Source organism: Staurois parvus, unplaced genomic scaffold (genome assembly GCF_062004578.1).
Source record: "Staurois parvus isolate SC_StPar_1 unplaced genomic scaffold, SC_StPar_1.0 ptg001432l, whole genome shotgun sequence".
In the NCBI taxonomy this organism is placed as follows: Eukaryota; Metazoa; Chordata; class Amphibia; order Anura; family Ranidae; genus Staurois; species Staurois parvus.
The window spans coordinates 4,320,454-4,339,053 of record NW_028319228.1 but is presented as its reverse complement, the minus strand read 5'-3'; the positions used below and the strand labels follow the sequence as shown (position 1 = coordinate 4,339,053).

The 18,600-nt window shown below is 40.4% G+C and overlaps 1 protein-coding gene across 1 annotated transcript in view; it reads right to left on the bottom strand.

Moving 5' to 3' along the window:
• Positions 1–18,600, bottom strand: part of AOPEP (aminopeptidase O (putative)) — a 597,182-nt gene that overhangs the window by 473,352 nt on the left and 105,230 nt on the right. The window contains exon 4 of the mRNA XM_089662129.1: positions 14,564–14,711. Coding sequence (XP_089518255.1) covers positions 14,564–14,711 — 148 coding nt within the window. The remainder of the gene's footprint in view (positions 1–14,563; positions 14,712–18,600) is intronic.

Sequence of the window (18,600 nt, the reverse complement as noted above, 5' to 3'; positions counted from 1 at the left end):
CTTTATTCAGCGCTCCAACTCGAGGTCCCCATCGCCAGAAGACTCTCTACATAGTCCCACTGGCCAGTGTTTAGGCAGAGCATCTCTGCTTTATGTAGTAGGTAGGCTGTATTGTCATTGCAAATGCTATTTGTATTGCTGTACAGTGTTGGATTGTCATCAAACTGCAACTACAAGTCAGTATTTTTCACTAGCAGCCTCCTAGTGCACGTTTTTGCACCAGTTGCTGCCCAGGCAGATGATGTCCACAAATAGTGACACCCTGTGAATTGTGTCACTTAACAAGTGCCTATATTGCTATATCGTAAACTGTTGTTTAAACCCATTCCATTCTAGGGCTTTGCCATTAAATAAAGTCCATTTAAACCTTCAAGGTGTGTCAGTGTTCTCGGGTCCAGGAAAGGGGCAGGTCATCCCAGGTGCAGGACAGAAGGGACCCAATACAATTCAATGGCCCCTTCGGGGGTGAGCGCTACAAATATAAACACTATGCTGACATTCTTGTTGCTTACCTGCACAGGACATTTTACATGCTTTTCAAACTCAGACCCTCCCAGCATTCATGATGGAAGCAGTGATTGTGGTGATACACAAACAAGGAAAGGACCCTGATAGGAGTTCCTCTTACCACCCCTATTCCCTCCCTAACGTGGATGCAAAGATCTTGGTGAAGGTCCTAGCTGGAAGACTCAATTCGGTTATTACCATACTGCTTCATAATTATCAATTAGGGTTTATCCCGGGGAAGCGCACTGACATCAACCTGTGCTGCTTATTCCCCTATCTCTCTGTTCAGCATGATAATATTGGCACCAGAGTTATAGCCTCTCCAGACAACGAAACAGCATTTGACTTGGTGGAGTGGCCAAACCTCTGGACAAGTTTAACAAAATTTGGTTTTGACCCTAAAGTTATGCAATGGGGATTATTTACTAAAAGTAGAGAGTGCAAAATTTGGTGCAGCTTTGCATAGAAACCAATCAGTTTGCAGGTTTTATTTCCAAAGTTTAATTGAACAAGGTGAAATTAGAAGCTGATTTGCTACCATGCACAGCTGCACCAGATTCTGAGTGCACCAGGCCAAGTTATTACATTCAGTCACTAGTGCCAGAGTGTTTGCCAAAAATATCCTGTCCACTTCTTTTGCCTTACAAAGAGGTACGAGGCAGGGTTTCCCCATCTCCAGGCCTCTTTGCTTTGGCCATAGAACACCTGATGACCTTGATTAGTGCCAACGCTGAAATTTGTAGTACTAGAAAGAGGGCACTGGAGGACAAGTTATCATTGCACACCGATGGCACACTGCTATCTTATTGATGCTCAGTTCTCCTTGGCTGCCTGTCTGCAGACCTTTAATGACTAAGTATTGCTCAGGTATATGAATATATTAGTTCAAATCTACCCTATTTCCCTAAGACAAATATACACATCAGTCAGGCCACTACTACCCTTTACAAAGAGTTAACCAGTTTAAATATTTAGGAAACTTCCCTAGACTCTAAGCCTTTTCTAGACCTCAAAGATCACACCACTGCTAGGCAAACCTAAAATAATAGGCTAATTAAATAAAAATGCTGTTTCTCCCCAAATTTACCTACTTATTCTGACAGTCTCCAACTTTGATTTCCTTTAGAATTTTTTGCATGATTGATGCTCCTCTTTCACCTTTCCTATGGGCAGGTAAGCCTCCCATAATAGCTCTTACAACGCTACAGATTTCAACTGATGTAGCTGGCTTGGCCCTGTCTAATTCGTATTTTTACTACCTGGCCTCCATTTAGTTACCCTGCACTGGGGGTTTACTCTCTCTGATGGGAACCCTGCTTTAGATTCGGAAGCAATGATAGTCAGCTCCCTCAATTACCCCAATCATTGATCTATAGAAGATCCCTAGTCTCCCTGGCTGTAATTCAAACAATTAAAGCTTGGCTGACAATAGTTAAATGGTCATGTATTCCTGAGATTTGGTCCCCTAATACCCCTCTCTGGATCAACAGTATGCTCACTCACCAACTACTATTCCTGATCCAGTTGTTTGACTGAGAATGGGCATTCACACCCTAAATCATATGTTTCAAACAGGCAACCTCGGTACTTCTGACTTATTGAAAGAGGAATAGAACCTCTGCAACTGGCATTTCTTCACATACCTTCAACTTAGGCATGCCAGGCCGAATTCCCTCAAATACCTACTCTTCAACAGTATCCCTTAGAAACTATTTTGGGAGCATCTGCTCAGACCAAACCCCTCTCCTCAGTCTTTGCTCACTGTAAAACATACATGGCCATTTCTTTGTTCTAAAAGTGGAAGAATGATATTTGCCCTTTCAGAGGAGTGGAAGGATGTGATAGCTCAATACACTAAACCCATGATCTCTGCTAAGACCAAAATTTGTCCAAATTAATTTTTACATAGGATATATTATATACCTCAGAGGCTGCATCACATCAACCTAGCCCTTGGCCCCCTTTGCAACTAATGTCGAGTTGCCCCCAGCTGGAATCAAATCGTGATCAGATTGTCCAAGGCACTTAAGCTAGCCTTAGCACCAGATCCACTTGTATTTACAGGTATTTATGACAATCTCCTCATTCAAAAACATGCTAAGTTACTGTTGTCTTTACGCATCTTACTACGCTAGAGAAATTCTTCTTAAATGGAAACTTTCCTTGATGCCATCCCTTAATGACTACTGCCTGGCTGTCAGATCCGCACGTCCTATCTACCAATTGACATATAACCAGAGGCTGTACAGCCAAATAACTTAACTTCACCTACAGGTAACAGGCAGTCTCCAGCACCGATACCTGGTGAAACCAGACCTAGTTGAGTCTTGCAAGCAATTACCCACAAGAGAAATGTCATCCACTAGAGCCATGGCTCTTTTCACACGAGTTTGTTTGATCAGGGCATTGCCATAATGGAGATGCCATGAAAATTCACAAAGACACTGAGAATGACCATGTATGCAGGAAATTAAGGATCCAGAGCTCTGTTAGGTTGGAAAATGAAGATTCCCCATCCCAGCTGACTAAACGGGCCAGAACGCCTCTGATGGGTACCATAAACCACCGATGGCCCTACATGCCCAAAGAGAAGAGGATTGCCAATGTAAAGGGTAGTGACTATGGTGTGAAACAGCTCTTTAAGCCAAGCTGACTCAGACGTTAGAGCAAGAACCCCTGGGGAGAGGAGACCCAAGAGGTGTAGGGGAGGTTTGTTAATCTGTGCAGTGCCACAGGGAAGTTAAGGGTAAGCATCTGAAGAGAATTATGAAGGCAAGAGGTTAGACTGTAAACCCAAATAGGAGCTTTCTGCATCAGGATGTCTACTGTAAAGAGCAAAGTACCTGAAGGCATTCCCCCACTTGTAACCTCTAGCACCTTCTTGCTGATGACTTCTCTAATAGCTTAGGAGTTTTTTTTCCAGCCTTGCAAGCTGCAAGTGAGCCAGGATTGGAGGGTGTGGGTATGTCTACTCCAGGAGTAGGTGAAGAACTATGGGACTACACTAACCTTTCCTTAGACTTCTGACTATGTGGTAGGTGATTGCTTTGGCCTTCTGTTATAACCTTGTATATAATAATAAGGGTAGATAGGATGAGACATAGTAATAAACAATTTAAACAAAAAACAATTTTCAGGACCATTAAGCAGTGGATGTGTGTTGATTATTTTTATAGAATAAGGATATCATTTAGTGTCAGTTTAAGTTCACAGCCACAACAGGGTGAAGGGCAGAGATAAAAATGTCTTGTTAATGTCTAAAAATTTCTTGTTAAAAGGGATTCTAGTTTTTAATCAGTAGGGTTTTGGCACTTGTAGGGGCTCCATAAAATACAAGACTGGAGACAACAGGCTAATTCTGAGTAGATGCAGAGTAGTACATACCACATCAATAAGGACCAAAGTAGTATCTTATAAGTCTGAGATAATGGTAGGAGGCCACGATTCTCGAAAAAACAGAGTGCTAGAGTTAGATTGATGGGAAACCTGAATTTCAGCTAGAGATGGTCACTGTGACCGGTGAGCTGGGTTATTGTAACGCTATGGGGAAATCAAAGATTGACTTTGCAGGGGAAATACCAGGAGATTACTTAAAACCTATGCGGTCAGCAGCATCAAGGGTCTGGATGAATTTGGCCACAAAGTCTTTTTTAACTGCAGCAGAGGCCCCAGATGATAAGGCAAGGGACTCAGCATCACACAGCAGGGTTATGGAGAGCTCAGAAGAAGTAAACCTTACAACTATAGGGTAGCAAGTTTTCAGATTACAGATGTTGGCTCCCTCAGATGGCATAAAGGTGTCCAAAAGCCGTGATCCTCAGGATCACGGCTGATCTCTCATGTGTACAGGTTTATGTAGCTGAGATGAGGAGCAGAGAACATGTTCTTTGTGTGGCCTTCAGATTAGCACAACAACAGTGTGTAGACAGCTTCATGGAATGGGTTTCCATGGCCGAGCAGCTGCATCCAAGCCTTACATCACCAAGTGCAATGCAAACAGTCAGATGCAGTTGTGTAAAGCACGCCACTGGACTCTAGAGCAGCGGAGACGTGTTCTCTGGAGTGATGAATCACGCTTCTCTGTCTAGCAATCCAATGGACATGTCTGGGTTTGGCGGTTGCCAAGAGAATGGTACTTGCCTTATTGCATTGTGCAAAGTGTAAAGTTTGGTGGAGGGGGGATTATGGTGTGGTGCTGTTTTTCAGGGGTTTGGTTTTGGCCCCTTAGTTCCAGTGAAGGGAACACTTAAGATGTCAGCATACCAAGACATTTTGAACAATTTCATGCTCCCAATTTTGTGGGAACAGTTTTGGGATGGCCCCTTCCTGTTCCAACATGAATGCGCACCAGTGCACAACACAAGGTCCATAAAGACATGGACGAGTGAGTTTGAGGTGGAGGAACTTGACTGGCCTGCACAAAGTCCTGACCTCAACCCAATAGAACACCTTTGGAATGAATTAGAGTGGAGACTGTGAGACAGGCCTTCTCTTCCAACATCAGTGCCTGACCTCACAAAATGCACTTCTGGAAGAATGGTCCCAATGACACACTCCTAAACCTTGTGGATAGACTTCCCATAACAGTTGAAGCGGTTATAGCTGCAATGGGTGGGCCAACTCAATACTGAACCCTATGGACTAAGACTGGGATGTTAAAGTTCATGTGCATGGAAAGGCAGGTGCCCCAATACTTTTGGCAATATAGTGTATTTTATATTTATATATATATATATATATATATATATATATATATATATATATATATATATATATACACACACACACACACACACACACGCACGCATACATATATACAGTTAGTTCCATAAATATTGGGACATTGACACAATTCTAACATTTTTGGCTCTATACACCACCACAATGGATTTGAAATGAAACAAACATGATGTGCTTTAACCGCAGACTGTCAGCTTTAATTTGAGGGTATTTACATCCAAATCAGGTGAACGATGTAGGAATTACAACAGTTTGCATATGTGCCTCCCACTTGTTAAGGGACCAAAAGTAATGGGACAATTGGCTTCTCAGCTGTTCCATGGCCAGGTGTGTGTTAATCCCTCATTATCCCAATTACAATGAGCAGATAAAAGGTCCAGAGATCATTTCAAGTGTGCTATTTGCATTTGGAATCTGTTGCTGTCAACTCTCAAGATGAGATCCAAAGAGCTGTCACTATCAGTGAAGCAAGCCATCATTAGGTTGAAAAAACAAAACAAACCCATCAGAGAGATAGCAAAAACATTAGGCGTGGCCAAAACAACTGTTTGGAACATTCTTAAAAAGAAGGAACGCACCAGTGAGCTCAGCAACACCAAAAGACCCGGAAGACCACAGAAAACAACTGTGCTGGATGACCGAAGAATTCTTTCCCTGGTGAAGAAAACACCCTTCACAACAGTTGGCCGGATCAAGAACACTCTCCAGGAGGTAGGTGTATGTGTGTCAAAGTCAACAGCCAAGAGAAGACTTCACCAGAGTGAATACAGAGGGTTCACCACAAGATGTAAACCATTGGTGAGCCTCAAAAACAGGAAGGTCAGATTAGAGTTTGCCAAACGACATCTAAAAAAGCCTTCACAGTTCTGGAACAACATCCTATGGACAGATGAGACCAAGATCAACTTGTACCAGAGTGATGGGAAGAGAAGAGTATGGAGAAGGAAAGGAACTGATCATGATCCTAAGCATACCACCTCATCAGTGAAGCATGGTGGTGGTAGTGTCATGGCGTGGGCATGTATGGCTGCCAATGGAACTGGTTCTCTTGTATTTATTGATGATGTGACTGCTGACAGAAGCAGCCGGATGAATTCTGAAGTGTTTCGGGAATATTATCTGCTCATATTCAGCCAAATGCTTCACAACTCATTGGACGCCGCTTCACAGTGCAGATGGACAATGACCCAAAGCAGACTGCAAAAGCAAGCAAAGTGTTTTTTAAGGGAAAGAAGTGGAATGTTATGCAATGGCCAAGTCAATCACCTGACCTGAATCCGATTGAGCATGCATTTCACTTGCTGAAGACAAAACTGAAGGGAAAATGCCCTAAGAACAAGCAGGAACTGAAGACAGTTGCAGTAGAGGCCTGGCAGAGCATCACCAGGGATGAAACCCAGTGTCTGGTGATGTCTATGCGTTTCAGACTTCAGGCTGTAATTGACTGCAAAGGATTTGCAACCAAGTATTAAAAAGTGAAAGTTTGATTTATGATTATTATTCTGTCCCATTATTTTTGGTCCCTTAACAAGCGGGAGGCACATATGCAAACTGTTGTAATTCCTACACTGTTCACCTGATTTGGATGTAAATACCCTCAAATTAAAGCTGACAGTCTGCAGTTAAAGCACATCTTGTTTGTTTCATTTCAAATCCATTGTGGTGGTGTATAGAGCCAAAAATGTTAGAACTGTGTCGATGTCCCAATATATATGGACCTAACTGTATATATATTTTATGTGTCTACACACAGTGCACAATGCTTATTATTTTCATGTAATAAGCATTGTAATAAGTAATAAGCATTGTAATAATAAGTAATAAGCATTGTAATAAGGTCTTTTTAACTTGGATTTCACTTTTTAAACTCGGCTGCGTCATCTCACAATATCTCACAAGATCACAGGCAGCCCCCCTCCTTCTACACAAATCTCAGCCGGTTTCAGAGGAAAAAACGTATTCTCTGTTCTCCCTCTGAGAACAAAAGTTCTCGGCTTCATACACAGACTGCAGAGGAGATCATTTCCACTGAGAACTGCAAAGAACTGAGCTGAGATAAAACTCTTCAGTTTAATAAACATACACAGAAGTAAACATCCTCGGAACCTGTAGAAGAGTGTGAGCTGGGGTTACCCTTTGAAGCAGAACTTTTCCCTCTATGTCTTGATACAGACATGCTGCAATTTTGTGGTAGTGATACAACTAAGGTCACGGTACGAGGCAAGACCTTGGGTACTCATGAAACCCCAAACAGCTGGCAGTCAGTGAGAGTTGGGTGGCCAGAGGTCACCAAAGTCACTGTAGACAAGTAGTACAAATAGACTGGGGATCAAAGTTCCATGAGGTTCTTTTTTAAAGCAGGAGAAGCAGCTGGGTGATACTTTCTCTACACTGAATGGTGAGACAGAGAGCAAGGAGCATGAGCAGTTCACACTCCACCCAGAAGATGATGTCACATTAACCTTTCCCATGACTGACTGTTCAGAGACAGAGCAAGCATTGAGGCAATGCCATTGGTCCTGGACCTGGAAAGCATTCCATGGTTCACTTGTTACTATAAAAGAGGGCCTAGACAGTATCTACAATAGAACTCAGCGCCGGATGATTACTTTCAGACTAACGTTACCACATCCAGACCAGCAGGGGCCATGTACAGCACTCCAATGTTAGGTGGAAGAAAGGCCAATCTGGATATTTGCCATGTAGAGCTCATCTAGTGCAGTGATGTATTAACAGATCTTGAATGAAGCCAAAGTGAAGATAAAATTGAACAAAAAGCTAGTAAAAAATGGTTAGACTATTCTCAACAGAGCTAAATAAAAGTCATCTATCCTCCTAGGGAACAAAAAACTGATCCATGCTGAAAATGGGAGGGGTTATGCTAGGCTGGCCTATATATTTTTTGGTTGCTAGTGTCTAACCTTCCTGTAGACTGCAATACAACCCAACAGAAGATGACTCCCTATGTCCCTCAACAGACAAGAATACAGACAGCCTATTCTTACTGGTATAGGCAGCTTACATCAGCTATATGATTTTATAGTTTGACTAAAGTTCTATTTTAAAGAAAACCTATCAAAAGGGTACTAAGGAGGCTGCCACTGATGACCTTTTGAAAAACTCAGAGTTCTGGGTGTTTGACGGTTGGACTCAAAGCATGAGGACTTCTGACTTTTCTTGATCTCTTTTATTTGTTTCAGTTTAGAGACTCATAAAAGCAGCCAGCAAATTTGCATTTTCAGGAGGCAAGTTATGTTCTGACCTGTGGAAACATTTATTAGGCGTTGAATACTTATGTAATGTTATTACCTACCCACTTATTAAAATACAACTTTATATGTATTTAGATGTAACTAAAATATATATATATATTTTACATCTAAGTGTTTCAGTTGTACATATTCAGCCAGTAGGTTAGAAGCTGAGAAGCCCTTCACATACAGAACAGACTGTCACTGCTTTACTAAAAAAATGGTATACAATGCTCAATAGCTCATGATCAAATATATAAACATATATAAATAATAACTGAGTAAGTCTGAGGAGTGCTCTATCCCCACACCTCATTCATCTCTGTGACTACTGTATACAAAATGCACACTGTTAATGTTTATTTGTAAAATAAATATAATTATATACATAGTAAAAAATGTACAGTATATATTTCTATATACACATACGCATATACAGAAAGGATGTAAACACAAATAACTCCCCTAACCTTAAATAGAGGATTGCAAAGGTATTTGTTATGAGAAGTAAAAATGAATAGGCAGAAATGACATTTCTGGTGCCCTAACCAGCCCTGAAGCATCCAGCTGTGTTGCCCTTCACAAGCTGATCTTTGAAATATCTTTATTTAATCCTGAGAAATAATATATGTTTATGTCCTTATTTTCACTGCCTCCAGTTTTTCTTGACAGATCCATTCTTCCACTGAAATCGTGAAATGAGCTCACTCCAGCTGTGTTCAAACACTGTGACAGGAATGACAAGTTTCATGCGGCACCATTCACAGTTAATGAGTGAGTAGTAATCTTGCCAAAGACAGCTGGGCCTCTCTTTGTTACTTATCTAGCTTTCATTTTATTATCAAAACAAAGAGCTGTAGACTAAACTCACTTACCTGCCCCTAATGTATCATATTTTAAGTGGGGTTCATTGCATAAAGGAAATGAACCTCTGGGTTTTATTTCACAAAAAGAATCACCTGCCCCTGTTTCATCCCACTTGCTGCTGAATGGGCCTAACCTAAGCAAAATTTACCAGTAGTGACAATTTGCCAAGCCTGCCAAATTACAAGCTTTTACAGTTCCAGTGAGCGACCCCCGTAACAATTAAAAAAAAACAACTTTACAAAATATCGTTTAATTATCCCAACAGGTTGATGGGATAGGATAAACGTAGATAAAAAGTAGAAATTCCTTCACCCACAAATGAGCTGTGGGCTGTGATGCGTGGGGTTCCATTAAGAATGAGCCACACAAGCCTCACAACAGTAGCGTGATTCGGGTGGTTGCGATTGCAGGAACAGGTGCGATTCCCCCAACCAGCCCACAAGTGTGAACCTAGCTTAACTTTTCTCATGCCTCTGGGTAGTTCTCAGTTTGAACCTATATTTGCAACCGGAGTTTTATGAAGGTCTGGGTGTCCTCACTATGCAACATAGACGATGTGCGTGTTCTCAGGGATGAGGACTTCCTATTTTATTAATTTAAAAAAATTTTTTTAATTTCTTAAAGTCACCCCTGTTCCAAAAATTGATGTGTGTGTGTTCTATATACAAATTCTATGTCCACAGAACTAGACTCTCTGACTGGCCAGAAAGCATGACATTCCCATGCCAGCATCAGGGATGTAGAGCACCCCCAGCATAATTGTAGCAAAGCAAAAAAGAGGGCTAGGATCTGGAGCATGGGAGGTGAGTTTTTAGTAAAATCCCCATTCACGATTTAGGTGAACTACAAGAGAAAGCAAACCTATAAACTTGGGATTTCATAGAATGTGCAATAATATTTGGAAAGTGTAAGAGAAAAACAGATTCCATAAAGAAATTAAACTACAGCATAGGTCCTGGGCCTCCAGCAAACTATGGCTCAATATTAAGTCCTGCTATAAATACTGTATAAATACTTTGCACAGTGTAACAAATCTGTGGTTATGATAGACTCAACTAAATAAAAAAAAATATATCAAGATGGTTCATTTTTGAAACAGTGAATACACTTTTTGCCATCCAACTTAAAGGACTTTTTGAGAACTCTGAAGTCACTGTAGATGTATAAAAATGGTAAAAAAATAAATGTAGTATAGCAATCTGGAGGCGTTCTGTACACCCCTAGTGTACAAAATGCCCCAGAAATGTAATTTCCTTCTCTTGTGATTGGCTCGCTAATTTTCTCAGAAAAAAACAAAAAATAAAATACAATAGGAATTTCTGGTTTGGTAAGGTACTCCCTAAGCCTTCCTCAAAATGCTGAGAGTACACCAGCTGATTATAATGTAAGGAAGAGTTAAGCGAGCGCTACAAAAACAAAGCTGCTGGGACACCAAAAGGCAACCACAAACCTCATAAGAATAAATATAGATAAAAATAGGTGCAGCGCTGATAACAAAAACATATAAAAGGTGCTTGATGCAAAACTCAATCAAAAACATATAAATAATGTAAAGTGCCAAAAGTGCAAATGATACATCAAATTAGTGGCATAGGTGCTAACAACAAAATCTGTATAAGATACAATATAAAGTGCAAAATATATATAAAACCACATCAAGGTGGTTATAGTGATAGATTAGTGAAGGTCCAATAAATGAATGTGGGGATCATGGAAGATCACAGCAAACATGTTCCAATCTATTAATCCAGAGTAATGGATGGTGTTGTAAGGGAAAATGGAGCAGCCATTTTAGATATAAATATGAAATACATTAGTATTGAATTAGATGGCCTAACAACTTATTTATTTTTCCTTGTATGAGAAAAACCAGTTCCACACCTCATGCCCTCTCCTGTTGGCTTAATATCTGGTACTTCACTTCTGCTACCAGTTCTACTGCATTCTCACAACCTATTGACCTCAAGATTGTTGTCACAGCCTTTGAGGACCTGTCAAACTTGATGGACATTTACATGTGGACAAATAATCGCATCTCCAGAAGTTTCTCCAAAAACACAGATGGCTCTTGACAGAAAGATCAGATAGTCAGGTACCACCCATTGGAAAAGCATATAAATTGTATTAGAGGGCCCTAGTTAGACAGAGCATTACTTTGAATCCAACACCATGTATTGTTCTGCTCTCCCTGCATGGAGGTCTAACTACATGCTTGTATAATAAACATCTACATTTCAATCCAGCTTCAGCAGTCAAAATGTTACTGAAACCCATGAGTTTTGGGTTTCCCCGTCAGTGTGACTGGTAATAAGTGAATTGCACACTCACCAGATGCGTGATATAATCACGCATTTGAGATTACAACTGTTTCATCAGGTCATCCAGATCATCCACTCAAGTGTAAGGCCAGGTTCTTGTTCACTTCAGGGTCCTCCAATTGGTATCATTGCATTGGGTCTCCTCTAAGATAGGCTCTGTGAATGGTGAGACAGCCTGGAGCGGATTTCTTTGGCATACAGAGGTTTTAAGAATTCTGAATCCCCTTCTAGCCGTAAACCTTTCTCTGTGATTCTGAGATTCCCCATTCCATCCTGCTCAGTGCACTCAGTTAGCCTCCCAGCCCCCCACTAAGATCCGTGTAATGCCTGGACAGTCTATTCAGGTGATTATAATGAACACATATTTTCCCATTTGGGAATCCGGCTAGAAAGGACATGGTGAAACAAACAGCTTTTTCTTAAAAACAGAAAAGATTACTCTGTTACAAAGTTTGTTAATCTTTGCAATATACAGTACTGTACATGGATCATCCAAGGGGGATTGTTTTTTCTCAACATAAGTTACACTACAAGTGAGTTAACTACAAATATGATCAAAAAGATATTATCCAAGAAATGTACCTATTGTTAGGAATCATATTAACATAATGCTGGACATTTTTATTTATGCATATTTAGGAGATACAAAAACCCTTGCAGTACAATGCAAGGTCCACACATAATGTCTTGGCCCCCGCCACCTTTAAAAACCGCCTAATGTTGGTTGTTCGTAATGTACCTGCAAATAAAAAAGTTAGAAGCATACCTATCTTACCCTGTCTTCCATATTGCTGTAAAGGACATAATCATCCTGTTTGCACTGCCTGTGAGTATGACATTACACTCCTTTCTGCAAAATTCTAGGGGTATACACAGCAGCCAAAATCTTGTGAGAGGAAGCTCTTTGCAACAAACTTGGGTGCTTTCCTCAACTATTTACTCTGCTCTGCATTCCACCAGGAATTTGTCTAGAACAATGGTCATGTCACACTCAACAATGTGGAAGGTGGGGGAAATTAAGTATGGTTTGGAACTGCAGTACTAATATTAGGTGATTTTGTAAAGTGGAAGGGGGCCTGACAGCATAAGCAGACCTTGCATTTTACTGCAAGGGCTGTGTTAACTGCTACAGTCAAGTAATGTACAAGTACAAGAACCTCCTTCTATGTTATAAATACTGTACATGCACTGTATTTATGAAACTGAATTTAGCCAGCTATGACAAAGCTATTTAAATGCCTTGTGTTTGTTTAAATGAAGACATGCATATCTTTAAAATATACAGTGAAATAAGAAACTATAACATACACAGAAATTGTAAATCAGTTTTGTATAAAGAACACATGATTTTTATATTTGTGTAACAGACAGAAATTGCTAAAGAGTATGTTTAGGAAAGTAAATTCATTCAGCGAGCTCCTAATCCTACGTAGAAAACAATGAAATGGTACTAAAAGTCAGTAAATCCATTTAATGCACCTTAATCCTGATTGAATCCCTAGTCACTAGCTGCAGAATATCCAGATTTCTAGAGAGGCTTCTGTATGAGGCTGCAGTGTTACATTGCATCACAGGAGTATGGCGACCTGACCAACGTGGGGCTCTTGCAAGGAACACGTGGGTACCTGGAAGCAGAGAACCCACAAGCCAGGTCTGCTTTGATACTTTTACTGCTCAGGATTCAGGGAACAGTGCAGCAGCTGAGAAAGGAGGAGGGATGGAGAGCACAGGATAAACTTTGAAAAGCCAAGGCTGTATGAGCAGAGTGTCATGAGTTGACATCTACTGTATGTGTCTGTGTCTATTATTATTATACAGTATTTATATAGCGCCAACAGTTCGCTCGGCGCTGTACATTACAATGAGAGACAATACATGAGACAGTACAATAACAATACAGTGCGATACACAAGGGGTTCGAGGGCCCTGCTCCTTGGAGCTTACAATCTAAGAGATGTGACCATGTTTCTTCCATACCCTTCTTGGACAAAAGAACTGTTAGCAATGCAAGAAATTCACCAATGCATACTTAAAGTATAACAAAACTTTTATTTTTTTCAGTTTTGGATAGAGTCTAGAGGGATTAGAACACCTGTCAATTTTTATTGCTGTCTGTGCCCCTATTAAGGAGATTCGCCCTCTCGATTTGTGCTATTTACCATTATCATTGCAGAGTGAAAGTAAACGAAAATCCCAAATTTTGGGTTGTCCCCAAAAAAGTAATAGAAGGGACATCTTCCAATGGGGACAATAGTTCTGGTGACCTGGGGATTCCGTAGAAATTCTCATAATTAGTGGGGATTTCCTCTCACTTCCTGTTTGGCTATGGGATGGGAAGTGAAATCTCCGCAATGGGACACAGTTAGCGAATAAAAATCTGACAGGGGTTATAACTTTCCCTTACTCTATACAAAATGAAAAAAGAAAGGTTTTGCCTATAGTTCTAACAGGAGAAAACCTGATGTTCTTGGAAAATTAAGCTATCAGCATGATTTTGGGCAGTAAGCTTGCTTGACACACCACAATGTTGCCTGGAAGTAGAGCAGAAGACCAAGGCAGTTAGGCTGTGCTTCCTGTTCATTGTTTCCATTTTGACTGGATGTGAGTTTGTAACTGTATTTTTGTTAAGTATCACCTACTAATCCTAAAGAATAAAATACATTTGCGTTGTGTAACAAACTGACCTCAACTTACAAGATTTAGAACTGCTAGATTTCTCTTGGCATGTGCATATTTCATTATTAGGTTATTTATTTTTTCATGGAGGATTTTGCCAATAAGCTATTCAAATAGAACTGGAACCAAGTCATACTTTTTTATATAATTATTTACTACAACAGTATGCATAGTTTCTTAGTGTAACACTGTAACATTACAAACCTGTCATTGGCATTCAAAGGTGTAAACCAAGATAAATTATATGTTTCTTCAGAGGAGTTTTCCTTAACTTCTGTCCACCTTCCAACTGCAATGGTAAAGGTAGAGGCTGGCATTGGCATGGTTACATAGTAGAACCAACTGTTTAACCCTGCAAGGCAACAGAAATACCATCATCAACATTTACTTGTACAATACTTGGGGGGAAAGTTACTAAAATTGATACGCACAGAATCTGGTGCAACTGTGCATAGTAACCAATCAGCTTCTAACTTTAGATTGTTCAATTAAACTTTGACAATAAAACCTAGAAGCTGATTAGCTACCAAGCATAACTGCACCAGATTCTGTGCACCAGTTTCAGTAAATCTCCCCCTTGCTGTCAATGTTTTGGCCCACATTTATCCAAGTGTTATTTTAGAAATACTAATTATAGTCATTTTAAAGGGCAGTTTTGAGAAATATGAATGAGTTTTGAGAAATATGAAAGACCTTACGTCATTAAGCCAATTTTCTGTATGAAGGACTGAGAAATCCCTGTTGGTAACATTAAACTCACATTTTGTATAAAACAAAGTATGTGTAAAAAATAACTAGAATGCTCCCTTCTCTCTGTTCTTTCATTTCATCTCTCAAATGCAAGTTGCTTTTTCTGCTATTCTCAGGCTTCCTATTCTAGGGTGGCTACATTCGTTTTCCATGCCCCTCTGTATGTGAACGTAGCCACCCTTTCCTGCTTACCTCCCAGATGGACTAAACATCTACCTGCAGGCACATTCAGCTCTAAGGAATTGTAGTACGTATAGAACAATCATAACACCAGAAATAATGGCACTGCTCGCTCTATACTATTAGCAGTAAGGTGTAACAGTAGAGAATAGGGTGTGTGCACAGGGCAAAAAAGAAGCCTGAAAACAACAGTAAGATACACTATATTGCCAAAAGTATTGGAACGCCTACCTTTACATGCACATGAACTTTAATGGCATCCCAGTCTTAGTCCATAGGGTTCAATATTGAGTTGGCCCACCCTTTGCAGCTATAACAGCTTGAACTCTTCCGGGAAGGCTGTCCAGAAGGTTTAGGAGGGTGTCTATGGGAATGTCTGACCATTCTTCCAGAAGTGCATTTTTAAGGTCAGGCACTGATGTTGGACAAGAAGGTCAGGACTCTGTGCAGGCCAGTCAAGTTCCTCCACCCCAAACTCGTTAATTCATCTCTTTATAGACATTGTTTTGTGCGCTGGTGCAAAGTCATGTTGGAACAGGAAGGGGCCATCCCCAAACTGTTTTCACAAAGTTGGGAGCATGAAATTGTCCAAAATGTTTTGGTATGCTGATACCTTAAGAGTTCCCTTCACTGGAACTAAGGGGCCAAAACCAAACTCTGAAAATACAACCCCACACCATAATCCTCCCTCCACCAAACTTTACACTTGGCACAATGCAGTCTGGCAAGTACCGTTCTCCTGGCAACCTCCAAACCCAGACACGTCTATTAGATCGCCAGACAGAGAAGCGTGATTCACCATTCCATAGAACATGTCTCCACTGCTCTAGAGTTCAGTGGCAGCGTGCTTTACACCAATGCATCAACCGCTTTCCATTGCACTTAGCGATGTAAGGCTTGGATGCAGCTGCTCGGCCATGGAAACCCATTCCATGAAGCTCTCTATGCACTGTTGTGCTAATCTGAAAGCTACATGATGTTTGGAGGTCTTTAGCTATTGACTCTGCAGACAGTTGACGATGTCTGCGCACTGTGCGCTTCAGCAAGCGTTGACCCCCACTCTGTCATTTTATGTGGCCTACCACTTCGTGGCTGAGTTGCTGTTTTTCCCGGTTGCTTCCACTTTGTTATAATACCACTAACAGTTGACAGTGGAATATTTAGTAGCAAGGAAATTTCACAGATGCACTTATTGCACAGGTGGCAACCTATCACGGTAACACGCTTGAATTCACTGAGCTCCTGAGCGAGACCCGTTCTTTCACATATGTTTGTAGAAGCAGTCTGCATGCCTAGGTGCTTGCGTTTACAGACCTGTGGCCATGGAGGTGATTGGAACACCTGAATCCAATCATTTGGAGGGGTGTCCCAATACTTTTGGCAATATAGTGTACAGTTAGGTCCATATATATTTGGACACAGACACAATTTTAGTTTTTTTCAAGTATTTACCAAAACATATTCAAGCTATAGTTATATAATGGATATGGACTGAAAGTGCACACTCTCAGGTTTAATTTGAGGGTATATACATCTAAATTGGAAGAAGAGTTTAGGAATTACAGCTCTTAAGATTAGCCACCCCCCCTTTTTCAAGGGACCAAAAGTAATTGGACAATTGAGTCAAAAGCTGTTTCATGGCCAGGTGTGGGCTACTCTTCATCAATTAAGCAGGTAAAAGGTCAGGAGTTGATTCTCAGTGTGGTATTTGCATTTGTAATCTATTGCTGTGAACCTACATTATGCGTTCAAAGGAGCTGTCCATGCAAGTGAAACAGGCCATTGCAAGGATTTGAAAGCAAAACAAATCCATCAGAGAGATAGCAGCAACATTAGAAGTGGTCAAATCAACAGTTTGGTACATTCTGAGGAAAGAAGAACACACTGGTGAGCTCAGTAACATAAAAAGGCATGGACAAAGATTAATCTGTACCAGAATGACAGGAAGAAAAAAAGTGTGGAGAAGGCTTGGAACAGCTCATGATCCAAAGCACACAGCGTCATCTGTAAAACATGGTGCAGGCAGTGTGATGGCATGGGCACACATGGCTTTTAGTGGCACTGGGTCATTGGTGTTTATTGATGATGTGACAGAAGCAGCCGGATGAATTCTGCAGTGTTTAGAGATATACTGTTAGCCGAGATTCAGCCAAATGCAGCAAAGTTGATTGGATGGCACTTCACAGTACAGATGGACAATGATCCAAAACACACTGCAAAAGCAACCCAGGAGCTTTGGAAGGAAAAGAAGTGGAATATTCTGCAATGGCCGAATCAATCACCTGATCTCAACCCAACTGAGCATGCTTTTCACTTGCTGAAAGCAAAACTAAGGGCAGAAAGACGCACAAATAAAGAACAACTGAAGACAGCTGCAGTTAGAGCCTGGCAAAGCATCATAAAAGGAGGAAACCCAGTCTTTGGTAATGTCCATGGGTTCCAGACTTCAGGCAGTCATTGCAGTAAAGGATTCTCAACAAAATATTAAAAATCAACATTTTAATCATGATTATATTCAATCGTCCAATTACTTTTGGTCCCTTGAAAGAGGAGGGACGGCTACTCTTAAGAGCTGTGTCCAAACATATATTGACCTAACTGTATATATATATATATATATATATATGTATATATATATATATATATATATATATATATATATATCTTATAGTGCTCAGCATGAATGAGTACACCCCAACAGATTTGTCAGAAAACCTTTACTTTAAACACTATACTACAAAATACTCCCACAAACGCAGGCCATTGATTGCAAACAAGATTTGTTAATTTACACACACAAATAAGTATTTTTCCTAACAAATTCATTCAAGACCCAGTTGCAAAAATGAATAAACTCTGATTAAAGTCTGAAAGCTACATTTTAAACAACAAAATCCTAATTAACAAGAATTCAACTACAGATGAGACTAATTATTCATTAAACAGGTGTCAAGCAGACAGCTGATTATAAAAGGGCATTACTTTACAGAGAAAACCCCTTCCTCTTCCCTTCATGCTGTCAGCAATGGCACCACATGGAAGAGAAATGTCACAAGGCCTGAGAAATAAAATAATTTCTTTACATAAAACAGGTGAAGGCTACAAAAAGATCAGAAAAGCTTTACTTATCAGTCAGAATACTGTAGCAAAAGTGATGCAAAAAGTTTACAAAGATTTAACTGCAACCATCTCACAGAGACATCCAGGCTGTCCATGGAAGATAACACCTCAACAGGAGTGTCTTCTGACGAGAAGGGTTAAAGAAAATCGCCATGCAAGTTCACTGCAGTTAGCTAAAGAAGTAGAAAGCC